We start from the raw sequence: 15506 nt of genomic DNA, 5'->3' as shown, positions 1-15506 counted from the left end.
CTATCTTCGGTTAGATTAATCAACGGCAGGGTGGCAACTTAAATGGTAAGAATGCTTGGTTTTCATTTACCTCTATTTTCTATTGCCACTCTGCTAATTTTAACCATCGGTTAACTTAATCGAAGGTAGAGAAATTGGCTCTAAAGTTAGTTCTAGCTCTCGACGTCCCTGGGATATAACCGATGGAAGCAGGTTGCCCTATAAAAGAGAGCAATCTTTTTCTCAGTAACTGAAGTATAGAGAGAAAAGGGGCGTCGCTGAGACGTAACAAACCATAACGTAAGGGTTCGATCAATCGCGTTGCTATGGACATCCGAATTAAGCAAAGCGATTGGTTAAATTCTTACGTTATAGTTACGATTATGGTTACGGAAAGTGTGTCTGAGTGGCTTTATGCATATGCTTATGAACCAATCAGGGTCCGAGCACAGACTTTTGCATAAGCGGATAACCATAAGCATAAAGCGGGGAGCACACACTTTTGCATAAGCGCATAACCATAAACATAAAGAAATTAATTGGTCCACAAATATATGCATAAGGAAATGAACCAATCAATTTCCTTATGCTTATAATTATGCGCTTATGCAAAAGTGTGTGCTCCCCGCTTAAGGAAATTGATTGATCCATAAGCATATGCATAAGGAAATTGACAAATCAATTTCCTAAAGGTCGTTCTACATTAGTCGCAAGCAGCTAATCGCAATGAACGCAAGCAACACTACTTTCAATATGATTGGAAGATAGCGTTGCTTTCGTTCATGCGATTAGCTTCTTGCGACTAAAGCGAGGAGCACACACTTTTGCATAAGCGCATAATCATAAACATAAAGAAATTGATTGGTCCACCAATATATGCATAAGGAAATGAACCAATCAATTTCCTTATGCTTATAGTTATGCGCTTATGCAAAAGTGTGTGCTCCCCGCTTTAATGTAGAACGATCTTTATACTTATAGTTATGCACTTATGCAAATCTATGCTCGGGTCCATAGATTGGAATGGACATGGGTGATGATACGGATATAACCACAAAAATACGGATTACAGTGTTATTTTTTGCAAAAGCACGTGAATTAACTGGAAATAAGGAATGTCAAATTTATATACCAAGAAAATTATCTTCTGCTGATCTTCTTGACAAAATTATCTGTACTTTTCAATTGGAAGCTATACGTAATCAGTTAATGTTAGCTGTGAACGAGGAATTTGTCGTTTCAAATAGTATTCTTGTATTATCAGAGAAAGACGAAATTGCAGTTATTCCACCACTTAGTGGAGGTTTGTGTAATGAATACGATTAATGTGAAGTTTAACTCACTTCATTTAAATTTTGATAAAAATATTAATCGCTGTTTTTGTTTTTATGTAAAAAGAAATACATTGATTAAATGTATTTTTATCAAAATTTAAATGGAGTAGATTAAACTAAATATTTACCATGATAATAAATGAAAGAATTTATACTAGATTGTACTTTTTTAGGCTAATATGGAAACATCAAAAAATTTTGTCAAATTACAGCAGGAAGAATTAAATATTGCAGAAATCATAGATTTAGTGACATTTCCTAACTGTGGAGCAATATCTAATTTTATTGGTATTACTCGAGACTATTTTGAAAATAAAAAGGTAAGGTACTAGAAGCAGAAAAAGCATAGAAATTAATTTAAAATTTTTAATAGTTTATATTAAACTATATATATATATATATATATATATATATATATATATATATACATAAATTTTAATATGTTTATAATATAGAAATGATATAAATGCTTAATCTGCTTAAAATAAAAATTTGTGTCTTATTTCTCTTAATGGCCTTTATACTAATAAACTTTAATATATATTAAGTATTACACTGACCAATTGTCTGAACCATTTCTCTAAAGAATAGAATGGTTATGGATTGGTCGATCTAATATTTAGTATGTATTAAAATATATCAGTATAAACTAAGTCAGTTACTATTATAAAAGTAATATTAATTTTTTCTCTATTTTAAACTGATGAAAATTTTACTCATACTAATTTTTTTCTATTATTTAACAGAATTTAACAGATTAATATTGTCTTATTAGAAAAAAAGCAATATAAAGAAATACTAAACTTAGAAATTGTTCCTCTTTTTCATCTATCTAAAAAGAAATTATTTTGATTTGCATTGTTATTATTTTATATTAGTCTATTGAATCTAGACAAAAATATATATAATTATATAAAAAGGAATTTAAAATAAATAATTGCCTAAAGAATAATATAAATACAGATAGAAAAAAAAATAATATAAGTTTTTTGTTTTGCCAAATAATATGATAAATTATTATTGTTGTAAGCACTATAATATTTAGATTGAGTTTTATTTAATAATAAGTTATTATATGTATTAAATTGCTTTGCACAATTATGATTTTTGTTAAGGGGAATATTTAGATGAACATTGCAACAAAAAATATTGAGACATTTTTTTGGAAAAAGTAATGTATTTAATAAAACTCTCTTATCTTTCTTAATATTGAGTTTATATGTTTTAATAGTGCTTTATACATTTATAAAATTGTCAAAAGATAATAATATATGTAGAAGCTATGTATTATGTACTATGGTATTTTCTTTTAAAGTTTAAATATAACGTATATGTAAAGCAGAATAATAGCATTGAATATTATTTTAAAGAAAGATATATATAATCGGCTCCTAAAATTCTCATTTAACTTAGAGATTCATTAACATGATTAATAATAATCTTATTAGATCAATGTTTAATGTTTAACAAATGAATAATGCTCTTCTCTTATTAATATTTATGAACTCTAAGTCAATTAAATAATTTTTTAGGTAGTTAGGCTAGAATATGAAGCTTATGAATCAATGGCTTTAAAGGAGATGATCAATATTTGTACCAAAATTCGTGCACAATGGAATGTAGAAGGCATTGCTATATATCATCGTATTGGAGAAGTACCAATATCTAAAGCAAGTGTTGTAATAGCAGTTTCCTCTCCTCATAGAGAAGAATCATTGAAAGCAGTAGAATATGCTATCAATACATTAAAAACATTGGTGCCTATTTGGAAAAAAGAAGTATATGAAATAGGAGAAACACAATGGAAAGAAAACAAAGAGTGTACATGGATAAATAGTAAATAATTTTTTATTATTAGGATTGAACTTTTCCAAATATATGTCTTCCAAAATGCATGCAATACATATATGTAAAAAACTATATTTTTTTAATCAGAGAGTTAATATTTATACTATTTATAATGGAAAAAAACTCAAGTGAGGTTTACTATTTATAATGTTTATAATTTTAATACTATATAATTGCATTGGTATCTTTGCTTCTTAACTCTAACTTTAATTCTTGTTTATTCTTATTTACATTATTTTCTAAAAACAAACCATTTTTAATTTTATTTATCGATCTTTTTTGTGTAGATATAATATATTTTGTTATAAAATTTTTTTTTTTTAAATATGTTCTTTATTTAAAACCTTTAAATTTTATTTTTTCCAGAGATTTCATAGAGGAATTTTCTATTTTTAGCATTTTAGCAAATCATTTTTTCAAAAAAAGATACCAGTTTTTGAAACTTACTAAATTTTTTAAATGTCTATTACATATATGAATTTGTTTATAATAGTTTATTTACATTAAGAATTGTTTGCATCTTGATGTCTTTATTAAGTGAATATAAACTTTAATTAAAAATATAACAAGTCTTATTATTTTGTGGTATGTGATCTTGAGGCTCTTGAGGCTCTGGCAATGAGTATAATAGCTCACTAATTTGAAATGTAATGTCAGAAATGAAAAAGCATATAAAAATTTTTTCTTGCAAAATACATCAAAATATTTTTTTTTTTGGTATACTATTATATTTGATAATATAATTTAGAAAATAAACTGAAGACTTTTCAATACATCGATTAATAAATTATAATCTTAATCATCATAAATTATAATAAGTTTAATTTTTGCGGAAAATGTAAGACGCAAATAAGTTATATACACACGCGCACGTGTGCGCCATGCACGCACACACACACACACACACACACACACACACATTATATATATATATATATATATATATATATATATATATATATTTACTAATATAAATGACAAGGGATTTTATGGAATTTTTTATTTTATCAATCTGTATCATTAAACAGAAGAAGAATGTGTGTATGTGGCATAAAAAAATTTAATTTGTAGCAGAATATTTTTACAGAAAATGCATATGATTTTACTATTTAATCAAAATTCAATATTACTGCAGTAATGCCTGGAGTCTTAAAAGTGATACCTTTATAATATGTAACTAGATGAAATATGTTACATGTGAAATTAAATGCAATATTTTTATTTTTTATTTTTATTTGTATTAATTAACAATAGTATATTATAGAAAATATCATATATGATTTATAGCTTTGAAGAGCGAAGATGTTAAGACGACTGGAAATATAAATGAAGAAATATCAGATAAAATTGTTATTGATCCAAATCTTATACAAATTCGAGCAAACTCAGAGGAATTAAATCGTAGAATAAAATCATTCATTGAACGAAAACGTCAGCAAGTAAATGCTGTAAATGTGCAAGAGTTTTGTTGCCACAGGTTTATTCATTATTATTGTTGAAATATGACAATCGCATGTATAATTATTAAATAATTTATTTCATAATTATATAGTATATAGTATGTTGAATAAAGGTAGTGTATTTCAATTTCTAAACTGCATATTTTAAACTAAATAATGTAAAAAAAGATTCATAACTATTATTTCGAAAACATTTTGATGTCAGCTATAAAAGACTATGAATAATCTTGATATGACTTTAATATTTAAACAGATCAAACTAAGGCCATTATTTTTGGCCATCTTTAAAAATTATCTCAATTTTTGTATTATTTAGCTGTATTGTGATGTTTGTGCTATTGATTAAAATATATTTATGTTAATTTTGTTATAACTAGTTAAATATAATTTTTATATTTTAATTTTTTTAATGGTAAACAATATATTCACAGTGAAAGAACTGATAATCAATATTCTTGTGCAAGAGTAGATGCCATTCTTATTCGACGCAAAGATTCCAAAAGTCATGTGAGAGGTAATATAAAATGCAAAGTAATATAAAATTAATCTATAATTACTTGTTTGGTTTTGATATTGCATTTATTCGATATATATTTTATATAATCTATCCTTATTTTTTTTTCATTTTTTTTCTATTTTTACTGTTACTTTTTATTAGTTTTTACAAATATACTGTTTTGTTTAATACTAATTCATTAATTTCTATAGATATATTGTTATATTTAATGCTAATATAATTTAAATTTTAAATCTTTATAAATTTAGATTATATCAATTAAATTATTTCAATACTTATTATTATTCTACATGGTTGGTAATTAATACATAATATGTATTAATACATAATATAATTATATATAATTTGTATATAATTGAAATTTTTTCTAATTATGCAATAATTCTTTAATTGTCAGATATAAATTTTGATGCTTCAAAAGCACAAATATTTTTATACATTTCTTCTCTCTCTCTCTCCCTCTTCCTCCCTCTCCCTCTCATTCCTTCCCTCACTCCCTTTCCCATTCTTTCATTCTCTCTCTCTCTCTTTTCTTTCTTTCTCCTCTCTTTCTACCATCTGCTTCATTCCTCTCTTTTTTTTACATGTCAAAGACAAAGACATGCACAATGCATGAATGCTTGAAGAATAATTCTACAATATATTTGTAATTATTTTCTCAGTTCACAGAGTATTAAACACATGGGGACCCCAAACCATTGATCAATCAATTTTACACAAAGCAGTTATGAATAATACAAGTTATAATAATACTAATGGCTTTTCTGTATTGGATGATAGAATTTCTGCAGCAGAATGTACAATAGGGATTAATAAACCTGTGCCTAAAAATATTTATGAAAGATTGAAAAATATTGAAGATAGAATATTATATTTAGAAAGCATATCACCAGAATACAAGAAATTTTGGGTATAGCAATTTTATCTTGTCTATTTTGACTCACAATTACATATGCTCTAAAAGGCAATCTTTTATACATATATTTTTTATCTATATACAAGAAAAGATTGACAATTGAAAGAATATATACTTTCTTTATCAAATATCACAAAGGACAATTATTTAATTGCAGTTTTCAAAAATTTTAATTATAAATTATAAAATAGTATTTTTAATTTGTTGTAGGTAACAGAAAATATCACTAACTTAAAGAATATTTCAACATGTATCCAGAAAAGAGTAAGTTTGTATATATGTTGTTATATATTTTGTATATATGTATATTATATTATATTTAAATTATATTATATTTAAATTATATAATATGTTGTACACATATTATAATATATGTACATACCAAATTATTCTCATCATTTTTATTTGAAATCTTTAATTATGTACATAACGTATTCGATTTATTCTATCCATGCTGATATCTCGGAAATTATCAAAGTTAGACAAAAAAATTAAAAAACATTTTCGATAAAATTATTTTGAGATGATTTCTAGTATGATTGAACTCTACCTCACCACATTGGATTTCAGGAGGGAAAAGGGTATCGAATTTTTTAAATGGGAAACCTCTACAAGAATAACATCAATCGATAGGACTCGAAAAGACAAATTGAATGACTTATGATATAAAGAGTTTATCTTCAATATTACTCCCGCAACAAATTTTTAAAAATCTCCTCGGAAGGGTCCCTCCCCTCTCGAAATCCAATGCGGAGAGGTATGATTTAATCATACTCGAAATCATATCAAAATAATCTCATTGAAGGGACTTTTTGAATTTTTCGTCTAGCTTTCATAGTTTCCGAGATATCGGCGTAAATAGAAACAATTTTCAAAAATTCGTTGCGGGCGTAATATAGATCCTTTCTATCATAGATTATTCGATTCATCTTTTCGAGATCGATTGATCTCGATTGATGTCATTCTTGTAGGGGTTTCTCATTTGAAAAATTCAACTATCTTCCCCCCTCCCCCCTCCCGCACCCCAATGTGGAGAGGTATGATTCAATCATACTAGAAATCATCTCAAAGTAATCCTATTGAAAAAGCTTTTTGATTTTTTTGCTAGCTTTGATAGTTTCTGAGATATCGGCATGGACAAATTAAATCAAACATCCTGCATATATTATATTAATTTCATATATAATGAACATTAACAAATTATATTTCAGACATATTCGATGGCAGAACTTGATTTTAAATTATATGAAGTGGAAGATAAATATGCTAAGAAGATAAAATAAAAATTATTATAGTTGTATAAATACACATAATTTTATATACGAGAAAATATTGTATATAGTTTATATATATATATATATATATATATATATATATATATATATATAGAGGAAACTACAAATAAATCGTACTAGCATGTCAAACAGAGATTTTTATTATACAAAGTCAAGAAGTCCATTCGACTTGAATTATAGACAATATTTTTATATTCCCACTGTAATATATTATTATGTCTGTACACAAAATTGAGTCATCTAGGAATAGCTATAACGATTAAGAAATTATATCATTATATCAGTGTACAGTTCTATATGCATGGAAAAATATCAGGTTAAGTTGTTTTATAGAATATTGAATTCAATAATAAATAATTAATTTCTGTAATATCAAAGAATCCATTTGCTTTTCCAAATACGAAATTTTATTCAATTGTTATATTGGAAATTGGAAAGAGTGACTAAACTCAGATATAAAAAATGTTACAAATTTGTTAAGTATATTGAATAATTAAAAATATCTTGTTTTTTTGTTAAAATCACAAGTATATTGGAACATCTCAAAGATCAGTAATGACATTCCATTGACAGAAGGGCAAAAATTAAGAAAGAGATGCACTCGAAATTTATCCCCAGTGCGTCATGTATATAAGTGTCAGGTCAAGAGTACAATAATGAGCGACTTACAAAAATTGTAATTGATTGATTTAAAAAAATTGAGCTAATCTTAATATCTACACTTACATTATGTTTAAGACATACACACAGATTTCGATTGGGCCGTCGGCGTAATCCATCGAACACAAAATGCACCGGCAGAAATAAAAAAACGGTGATAATAATTTATGTCCAGCAAACGTAAAACGCCACTGATGTCTAACTTCGGTGACGATTTTTAACTTTTTTGTTAAATTATTTACTTATAACTTGATCCATCTTCTCTTTCTTTTTCTCTCTCTTTCATCCTTTATTATTCCGGCCATACTCCAAAATCTGCTTGTGATAAAATAGAAGATATCTGAAAATAAAAAATTTTAATTAATGATCAAAATTTTTTTCACCAGAATTTTTTTATATATAATGAGAAGAATATAAAAAAGAAATTCTTTCTCTTTCTTATAAATTTAGATTATCTTTATTCTCTTTGAGTATAGCGCCTATTATTTTACCCTTCACTAGTCAAGACATCCTTCAACCTAGCTTTTGTAATTAAATGATCATCGCACTTGAACCATTGATCTCTTTGTTGCCTGATGAAAGCAGTATAATGTCCAGTCTCTAAAGAACCCTTGTGATTTATCACGGCAAACAGAGAGTACCTATTGTTAGCAATTAGATTTTTAAATTTAAAGTACATTTTTTCAGAGTAATATACTCGGCTAAACAAATGAAAACAAAGAAAAATTATAAATTATTTCATGTGGATTATCATTACCTATTGTCACTGAAAGTCATGTTTTCTCCATTCTTCGATAAACCATCCATCATAGCGCTATTATTGTTACCATTACGCTTGTGCGACATGAATGGCGTCATGTCTAATTGTTCTGGAAAAGAGATGAATGTAGAGATCTTTTCCTTTTTACATATCTTATCCTGGATGCTGGAGTGTTCAAAACGTTTTAAATGAAAACTGGCTACAATTGGCAGCTGTTTCATTGTTAGCTGCTTCGTGCTTTCCTGATAAGTCTCACAATTGCTACATTTGATCTTTACAGTAGAACCTAAATGCTCGGCTCTAGTAAATCTCTCCAAACAATCTAGCAGGGAAGTAGGAAGCCCAGATATATCGGAACCAGAACTATCAGCAGCCGGACCTAGATCCAAAGATATGTCCCAAAATGGATCTATTGTGGTAGATACTCCGCTAAAACAAAAAAATATGCTTTAAAATAAATTTGTATATGTATGTATAATACATTATACATATAATATTTTTCCTATCAACTAGATACACTAGATACACTTTCTCTAAAAATAAACAATTAACACATACTTGCAAACCTGACATACAACATCGCTTTGAAGGCCTCCAGTAAATATCTGATCAATGATGCAATTACAATGATGGGGGTTGTCCTTAACTAATATCGGAGCAGCTTCACAATGTCTATGAAGAACGTCCAGTGTGGCAATAAAAAATTCATGGGCATCTTGCTGCTCATAACCCGCCAGATGTTTGACATGTGTCCAAATCAGATGAAGAAGTTTGTGAAGTGTCAGTGGAGCCTTGTTGCCTGAATAAAATTCCTGGAATAAATGGGATACCTCGCAAACCAGACAGCGACTTGGTTGTGGGCAGTGATGACGGTCAGCAAGGAAGTAATCTCGTAACAAGGGAGTATGAATCAGCACTTGCACAATACAGTTCATAAAGCAAGTTTGTCCAAGATTGATCAATCCTCTTAAACCTATAGCCAAAATAATATGGGTTTTTATACTATTATTTTATATATAAAGACTAATAAATGGATTAATATTTTCAAATTATGTTACTCATTTCTGAACACAATATTACATGCGACTAAATAAAACTTAGAATACAGATATAGTTACTGTTAGTATTAACTTTAATATGTAGATTAAAAGTTTTTTAAATAAATACCTATAGTGGTATTTTCTACAACACGTCTTCGACGCGGGTGTTTTCTGAGTAATTCTGCCTCTATCTGCGTGGGTTCCCATGCCCGATAAAACTCTCCGAAGCTTAAGGATTTTGCTGATTCGCTCCATTGCACCTTTGCCACTGCTAACAATTCTCTGTCATATACATAATCGCCGCATTGGAAGCACAATATATTTCCATAACACAGATCAACGGCTAAAATTATATAAATAAAAACAAACAATTATAAAATATAGAACTAAAATTTACATTGTAAAATCTTTAATCTCAACAATGTTTGGATATATAGAATAGCTTCTATTAAAAAAATATTCCATTACCTAAAAAATGTTTCTTCGTTTTTGCATGCTCTTGTATATGACCTTTTATATAGCAGCCAAAGAATATACAATGAAGACAAGAATGTAGGCGATCCTTGTATGTTTTACATATATGACATAAACAACTCACAGCCTGCAAAATAAAATGTTCATTTTTTGTTTTATTTTACTAGCTATATATATATACACACATACACGCACGTACACACACATACACATGCACGCACGCACACACAATGATATATACTATATATATATACAAATTAATAATCTTAAAATGTAAATAAAAAATAAGATTAATATGTAGAATAGTTACTGCTCACTAATTTAGACAAAACTTAATTAGAAAAATAAAATTTAAAAATTTATTTTTAATAAAGTTCCATTTTTAACAAAAATATTCAATGTTTTTATATAATATTACATCATTATTTATTTTTTAATCAATTAACTTTAAATATATATCTCCTTTTTAAAATAATTTACTTTCTCATCTTTGATTCTTTTGTTATTGTTGCAAATAAAAATAAATGTTTAAGACAAGATGGTAATAGAAAAATATTTTTCACAATTGAATAATTATTTCATGAAGACAAAATTTTTTTTATACAAAAATATTATTGTTTATTTATATGCAACATTCTGATAATTAACTTTCCTAAGAAGTAATTTTTTGAAAATCAAAAGTCTTATAAATTATAATTTAATTTATTTATTAAAATTATATTCTCTCTCTCTCTCTCTCTCTCTCTCTCTCTAATAAGAATAAAATTTTATTCAAATAAATTTTGATACATATAATAAAAGTAAAAAAATACACACATTACTAACAAATAAATTTAATTTTAAATTTATATTTGTTATTAATAATGCTAATTTTATTCATTATTTGACACAAATTTTGTCTAATTCTGGTTAATAATGTTTCTGCGTATTCATCAAAATAAGAAACATATAAAAAATGCTTTGAACTTTTAAGGCTTAAGCGGGGAGCACACACTTTTGCATAAGCGCATAACAATAAGCATAAGGAAATTGATTGGTTCATTTTCTTATGCATACATTTATGGACCAATCAATTTCTTTATGTTTATGGTTATGCGCTTATGCAAAAGTGTGTGCTCCCCGCTTTATCCAGATGGATTTGCATAGTCGCATAAACATATGCATAAGAAAGTTGATCCATTTTCTTATGTATTTGCTAATGGACTAATCAATTTCCTTATGTATATAATGTGTATTATACTCATAATAGTATAAATAAACCATAAATTTATAACCAATTTATAACAATAATCGTAACATTTGTTATATATGTATACTTAATGACCATTGCATAAACACAATAAATTTTTAAACATCTTGTCTGTGCAACTTGTTGAAAAACAATACTTTTATATATTATTCTATTTCTAAATTTTATGTATTTGATATTATAATTATTTTGAATTGTTTGATTGACCAATCACAATAAAAGAGATAAAGATTCTTTATTCTGATTAATCGGATTTAAATTGTTTATAACATCAAATAGAATGTGCATGTCCAATAGATTAAAAATACTTAAGCAAAGCAAAAAAAAAATTTGAAATGCAATAGATAGGAGATACCTATAGATATTTAAGTACATAAGAAAACAGAAAAGGTGCAATGAAAATCAAGCAAGGAATATCATAAAATACTGAAGAAATGAAGAACTGAAGAAGTGCTAAAATGATGAAGAATCTCGATTTCCTACAGCGTACGCGAGAGAAAGAGACACATACCTTTCTGACACGTGCCTCGGCTGATGTACTAGTCACAAAATACGAGTGTATCACTTTGTACGGCTGGATACCTTTGGCTGCTTTGAAATTATTCAAATGTATGCAACCATGGTCGCTCATCTCAGGCTGGCAGGAGCACGCTAACACGATCACACGTCCTCCTCCTTCTCTTCCACCACCAACCCTTTTTTCTCCTCGACTGTGGATGCTCGATGATGCCGTCGACAACCCTCGTCCAAGTTTCGCGATGGCACGGATACGTACAAAATGATTTTTTGATAACGACGGCAACGACGTGAGGGGCGTAACTCACTGCTGGCCTTGGCAGCAGTGCGTGTATTGTTGACATGGAAAAAAGAGTGGGCCTAGGGAAAATGAAAAAGAGCACAAGGATAGACTAAACTTGCTACTTCCATCCGCATGCGAGAACGCGATCAGTCCAATTGCCCATGTCAAGAGACACACGGCGAAAGGGAAAGAGAAATCGAAACGCAACGAATAATGGCGAGGCAAAGGGATGGAGGGGGGGAGGGAGGAAATGGCGATCTCGCAATACACACTAACAATAAGTTGCTTACTATCGCTCCAATTCTCGTTTCTTTAACGTGTCCTTCTACGTTCTTTAACTTTGATCCTGTCCGATCACGGACACCAGCCGGTCACTGCCGACTGCCGACGCCGGCAAGGAGAAGCGTCAATGGCGTCATCTAACAGCTAGCAGATGTCGATGACGTCACAAACTCTTCCGTATAGGTGTGTTCCGATATACACTGTGTAACGTCCTGTGTAACGTCCTGCCAATTTTAAAAACTATATTTTAGCTAGTAATTAAGTACCGCTTTTATCCTTACAAAATACCTGTAGAATAATTATGTAATCCATTTGCTTTTATTTTAATTGTTAACTAATTTCATTAATCGCTTACTATTTTAGTTCCATATGGTTATTTAGCCTAAAACCTGAATATATTTTAATCCTTTTAGTAATAATAATCGATGGCGCAAAGAATTAAGAATTCCTTGGATCGACGAATCAGGAAGCATTATTTAGAACTAGCTAGTTGTACAGCAGTGACTTCTAGAACTAACCTGCTGATTACTTTAAGAACGAACTTGCGAGCGATTTCATACTCGATAATATCGATACTAATATCTAACTTATAAGATTTTAATATTTAATCATACAGACAAATATATATAATAATTACTCACTCTTAAATTGAGGAGTAAACGCGCCGTACTTTATGGAATCATAAAACGTATATAATAATAATTTGTTGACTATAATTTGTTGAATATTTATAATTATTTTATCCAAAACATCACATATAAAACTTTCAATACTATATCCAATACAATTATACTTTATAAATAATTAAAATCATATTAATTAAAACAGGTTATTATATAATGCGCGAATGCTTCCATAAAGAAATGATTTTAATAAAATTAATATGCTTTATTGTAGTATCGATCAAGCGACCATAAATATAAATTTAAGAGGCTTATATTCTATGGAATCATAAATTATATACATTGCATATAATACATATAAGTTATCTAAAATATCTATATTTTTAAACTATAGAATGCCATAACTTTATTTAAATTGCTAACTTATTATCAGAACTGAAATAAATAGAACAAATGATTCCATAAATTAATAAGCATAAATATTAACCATATTATTAAGGATTTTATATTATAAAATATTAACTAAGCTTAAGAAGAGAATGCGCATAAGAGGCCTCATATCAGTGTCCCTCAAACCTGATATTGCGAGCGATAAGTCGAACGGACATGCGACGGCTACGACCACGAGCGCCGAAACTCAATAGTCAGATAAACATATCGATCGACAATTCTCAGAAGAATTGTTGTTAAAAATCTTTCTTCTCAGAAGTCCTCCACTGAATCATTCTAAGAACCTTCCAGAGCGCGACGCGTGTGCTGCGCACGGCCCGAAGACCCTTTGTTTCGACAGTATATAAACCGGCGATTTCGAATCTTCGGGGCATTCAGTTCGGGGCATTACATTCAGATCATTCAGCATTACGTTCATTGCAGTCAATTCGGAGCATTGCGTTCAGATCATTCAGTCATAGCATTACAGTTAGTTCGGTCAGTCAATTAAGAGAGCTTCAAGCATTCGAATCATTTATTCTTAGCTAACATTATTCATTACTAATTCCTTACTATTTCGTACAAGTATTCGCTCCGTATTATTCGTTCATTGTTCGCGTACTATTCACTATTCCATTTCGACTAATATAATTGTCGATTCAGTGTTAAGTTGTGTAAAACTAAGGAAATAATAAAGAACTTTGTGTATACATCTGTGTACTTTTATCCGGCCTACTTCATCCACGATCGAGGTCTTAAAGGACGAGAGAAGGGCTTAACAAAGTATGACCAGAACTTGAACAGAAGGAAAGATTATGTTTAAATGTTAAAATGTTTATTATGTTTAAATATGTCAAAGTGTTTTTGTCATATAATATGTATATATATGCAGTAATAATTGTAATGAAAAGTTTAGAAAATGTATATAAATGTTAAGATAAAAGACATCTATATATACTATATTATTATAAATATAATTGCACCATAATGTATTGCATTGTAGAAGTATATATATGTTACATTGTAAGATTAGTGCATTGTTACATTGCAATATTACAAAAAGCAGTGCAATATTACAAAAAAACAAATTCAGTATTATCCTCAACTTGAAATGTTAACTTGAGTGTTATTCTCAACTTAAATGTAACGCTTAAAGAGAGAGAGTTGAGAGTTATACTCAAAGTTAAGTATTCGAAATAACGCTCAAATTGACTATTATTTTGAATGTCTTTTTGAGTGTTCTTTTGAGTGTTTTTTTTCGTAAGGGTAACTTTTGTACTATTTACTCTACCCCTCACTAATTGCGTTTTAAATAATTTAATAACATTTTTTTTTGTTTTATTGTCACATTCATTATTAATCACAGTTTTATATTTTTATCTTCTTCTTTATAAGTGGATATTTAACGCGTAATATAATATAAATCCTATTAACTAAATATTTTTCAGTTTTTTTACATTTCCACTTCTTTTTCTCTTTACTGAGTGCCAATGACCTTATATGTTTTATTATATCATTTCTGTTATATGATTTTTTGATTTTGTTATTCTATATATTAAAACTAGTTTTTACTATCTTATTTTACCAATTTTTCTTAGAAAAGTTTAAATAGCTTTTATCAAAGATTTTACACTAACGTTCATTATAATAATTAACATATTATACAATATGGAATTTTTAATTTTTTTTTACCTTATGATATAGTCTATCCATATTTTTATCTGTTTCTAAATTTTAAATTATAATCTTTAGCGGTTCGTCATGTGTGCAATGCTGTACTAATAATAATAATCTCCCGTAGTTATAAAACCTAGAGACCATATGTAATGATTTCATTTTTC

At 28.2% G+C, this 15506-nt stretch overlaps 3 protein-coding genes across 3 annotated transcripts; 2 read left to right on the top strand and 1 right to left on the bottom strand.

Moving 5' to 3' along the window:
- The first annotated feature begins 1002 nt into the window (after positions 1–1002).
- On the top strand, positions 1003–1305 carry LOC126856846 (molybdopterin synthase sulfur carrier subunit). Its single transcript, XM_050605745.1, has one exon. The coding sequence runs from the start codon at positions 1003–1005 to the stop codon at positions 1303–1305; it is 303 nt and encodes a 100-aa protein (XP_050461702.1).
- LOC126856656 (molybdopterin synthase catalytic subunit) lies at positions 1135–7431 on the top strand. The gene is made up of 8 exons (XM_050605376.1): positions 1135–1282; positions 1487–1633; positions 2846–3149; positions 4449–4638; positions 5053–5135; positions 5801–6048; positions 6265–6318; positions 7266–7431. Exons 2-8 carry the CDS (start codon positions 1493–1495, stop codon positions 7335–7337), a joined length of 1092 nt encoding a protein of 363 aa, XP_050461333.1. The 5' UTR covers positions 1135–1282; positions 1487–1492; the 3' UTR covers positions 7338–7431.
- Positions 7432–7473: 42 nt separating this feature from the next.
- On the bottom strand, positions 7474–12775 carry LOC126856641 (ubiquitin carboxyl-terminal hydrolase 22). Its single transcript, XM_050605342.1, has 8 exons — positions 12622–12775; positions 12044–12408; positions 10278–10410; positions 9937–10152; positions 9328–9742; positions 8767–9198; positions 8501–8650; positions 7474–8349 (listed from the first exon to the last, which is right to left on the bottom strand). Exons 2-8 carry the CDS (start codon positions 12161–12163, stop codon positions 8292–8294), a joined length of 1524 nt encoding a protein of 507 aa, XP_050461299.1. The 5' UTR covers positions 12164–12408; positions 12622–12775; the 3' UTR covers positions 7474–8291.
- Between the last annotated feature and the right edge of the window lie 2731 nt (positions 12776–15506).

Source organism: Cataglyphis hispanica, chromosome 19 (assembly GCF_021464435.1).
Source record: "Cataglyphis hispanica isolate Lineage 1 chromosome 19, ULB_Chis1_1.0, whole genome shotgun sequence".
NCBI classification, from domain to species: domain Eukaryota; kingdom Metazoa; phylum Arthropoda; class Insecta; order Hymenoptera; family Formicidae; genus Cataglyphis; species Cataglyphis hispanica.
Note: the sequence above shows the minus strand (reverse complement) of the source record. Positions and strands in the feature narration are given on the sequence as shown.

Excerpts from the sequence above, each read along its gene's own strand:
- LOC126856846 (XM_050605745.1), top strand. The coding sequence starts at position 1,003 with ATGGACATGGGTGATGATACGGATATAACCACAAAAATACGGATTACA.
- LOC126856641 (XM_050605342.1), bottom strand. The coding sequence starts at position 12,163 with ATGAGCGACCATGGTTGCATACATTTGAATAATTTCAAAGCAGCCAAA. Across the intron at positions 10,153-10,277 it reads AACGAAGAAACATTTTTTAG|CCGTTGATCTGTGTTATGGA; the intron begins GTAATGGAATAT and ends ATATAATTTTAG. Across the intron at positions 8,651-8,766 it reads ATGACTTTCAGTGACAATAG|GTACTCTCTGTTTGCCGTGA; the intron begins GTAATGATAATC and ends TGCTAACAATAG.
- LOC126856656 (XM_050605376.1), top strand. The coding sequence starts at position 1,493 with ATGGAAACATCAAAAAATTTTGTCAAATTACAGCAGGAAGAATTAAAT. Across the intron at positions 1,634-2,845 it reads ACTATTTTGAAAATAAAAAG|GTAGTTAGGCTAGAATATGA; the intron begins GTAAGGTACTAG and ends ATAATTTTTTAG. Across the intron at positions 4,639-5,052 it reads CAAGAGTTTTGTTGCCACAG|TGAAAGAACTGATAATCAAT; the intron begins GTTTATTCATTA and ends ATATATTCACAG.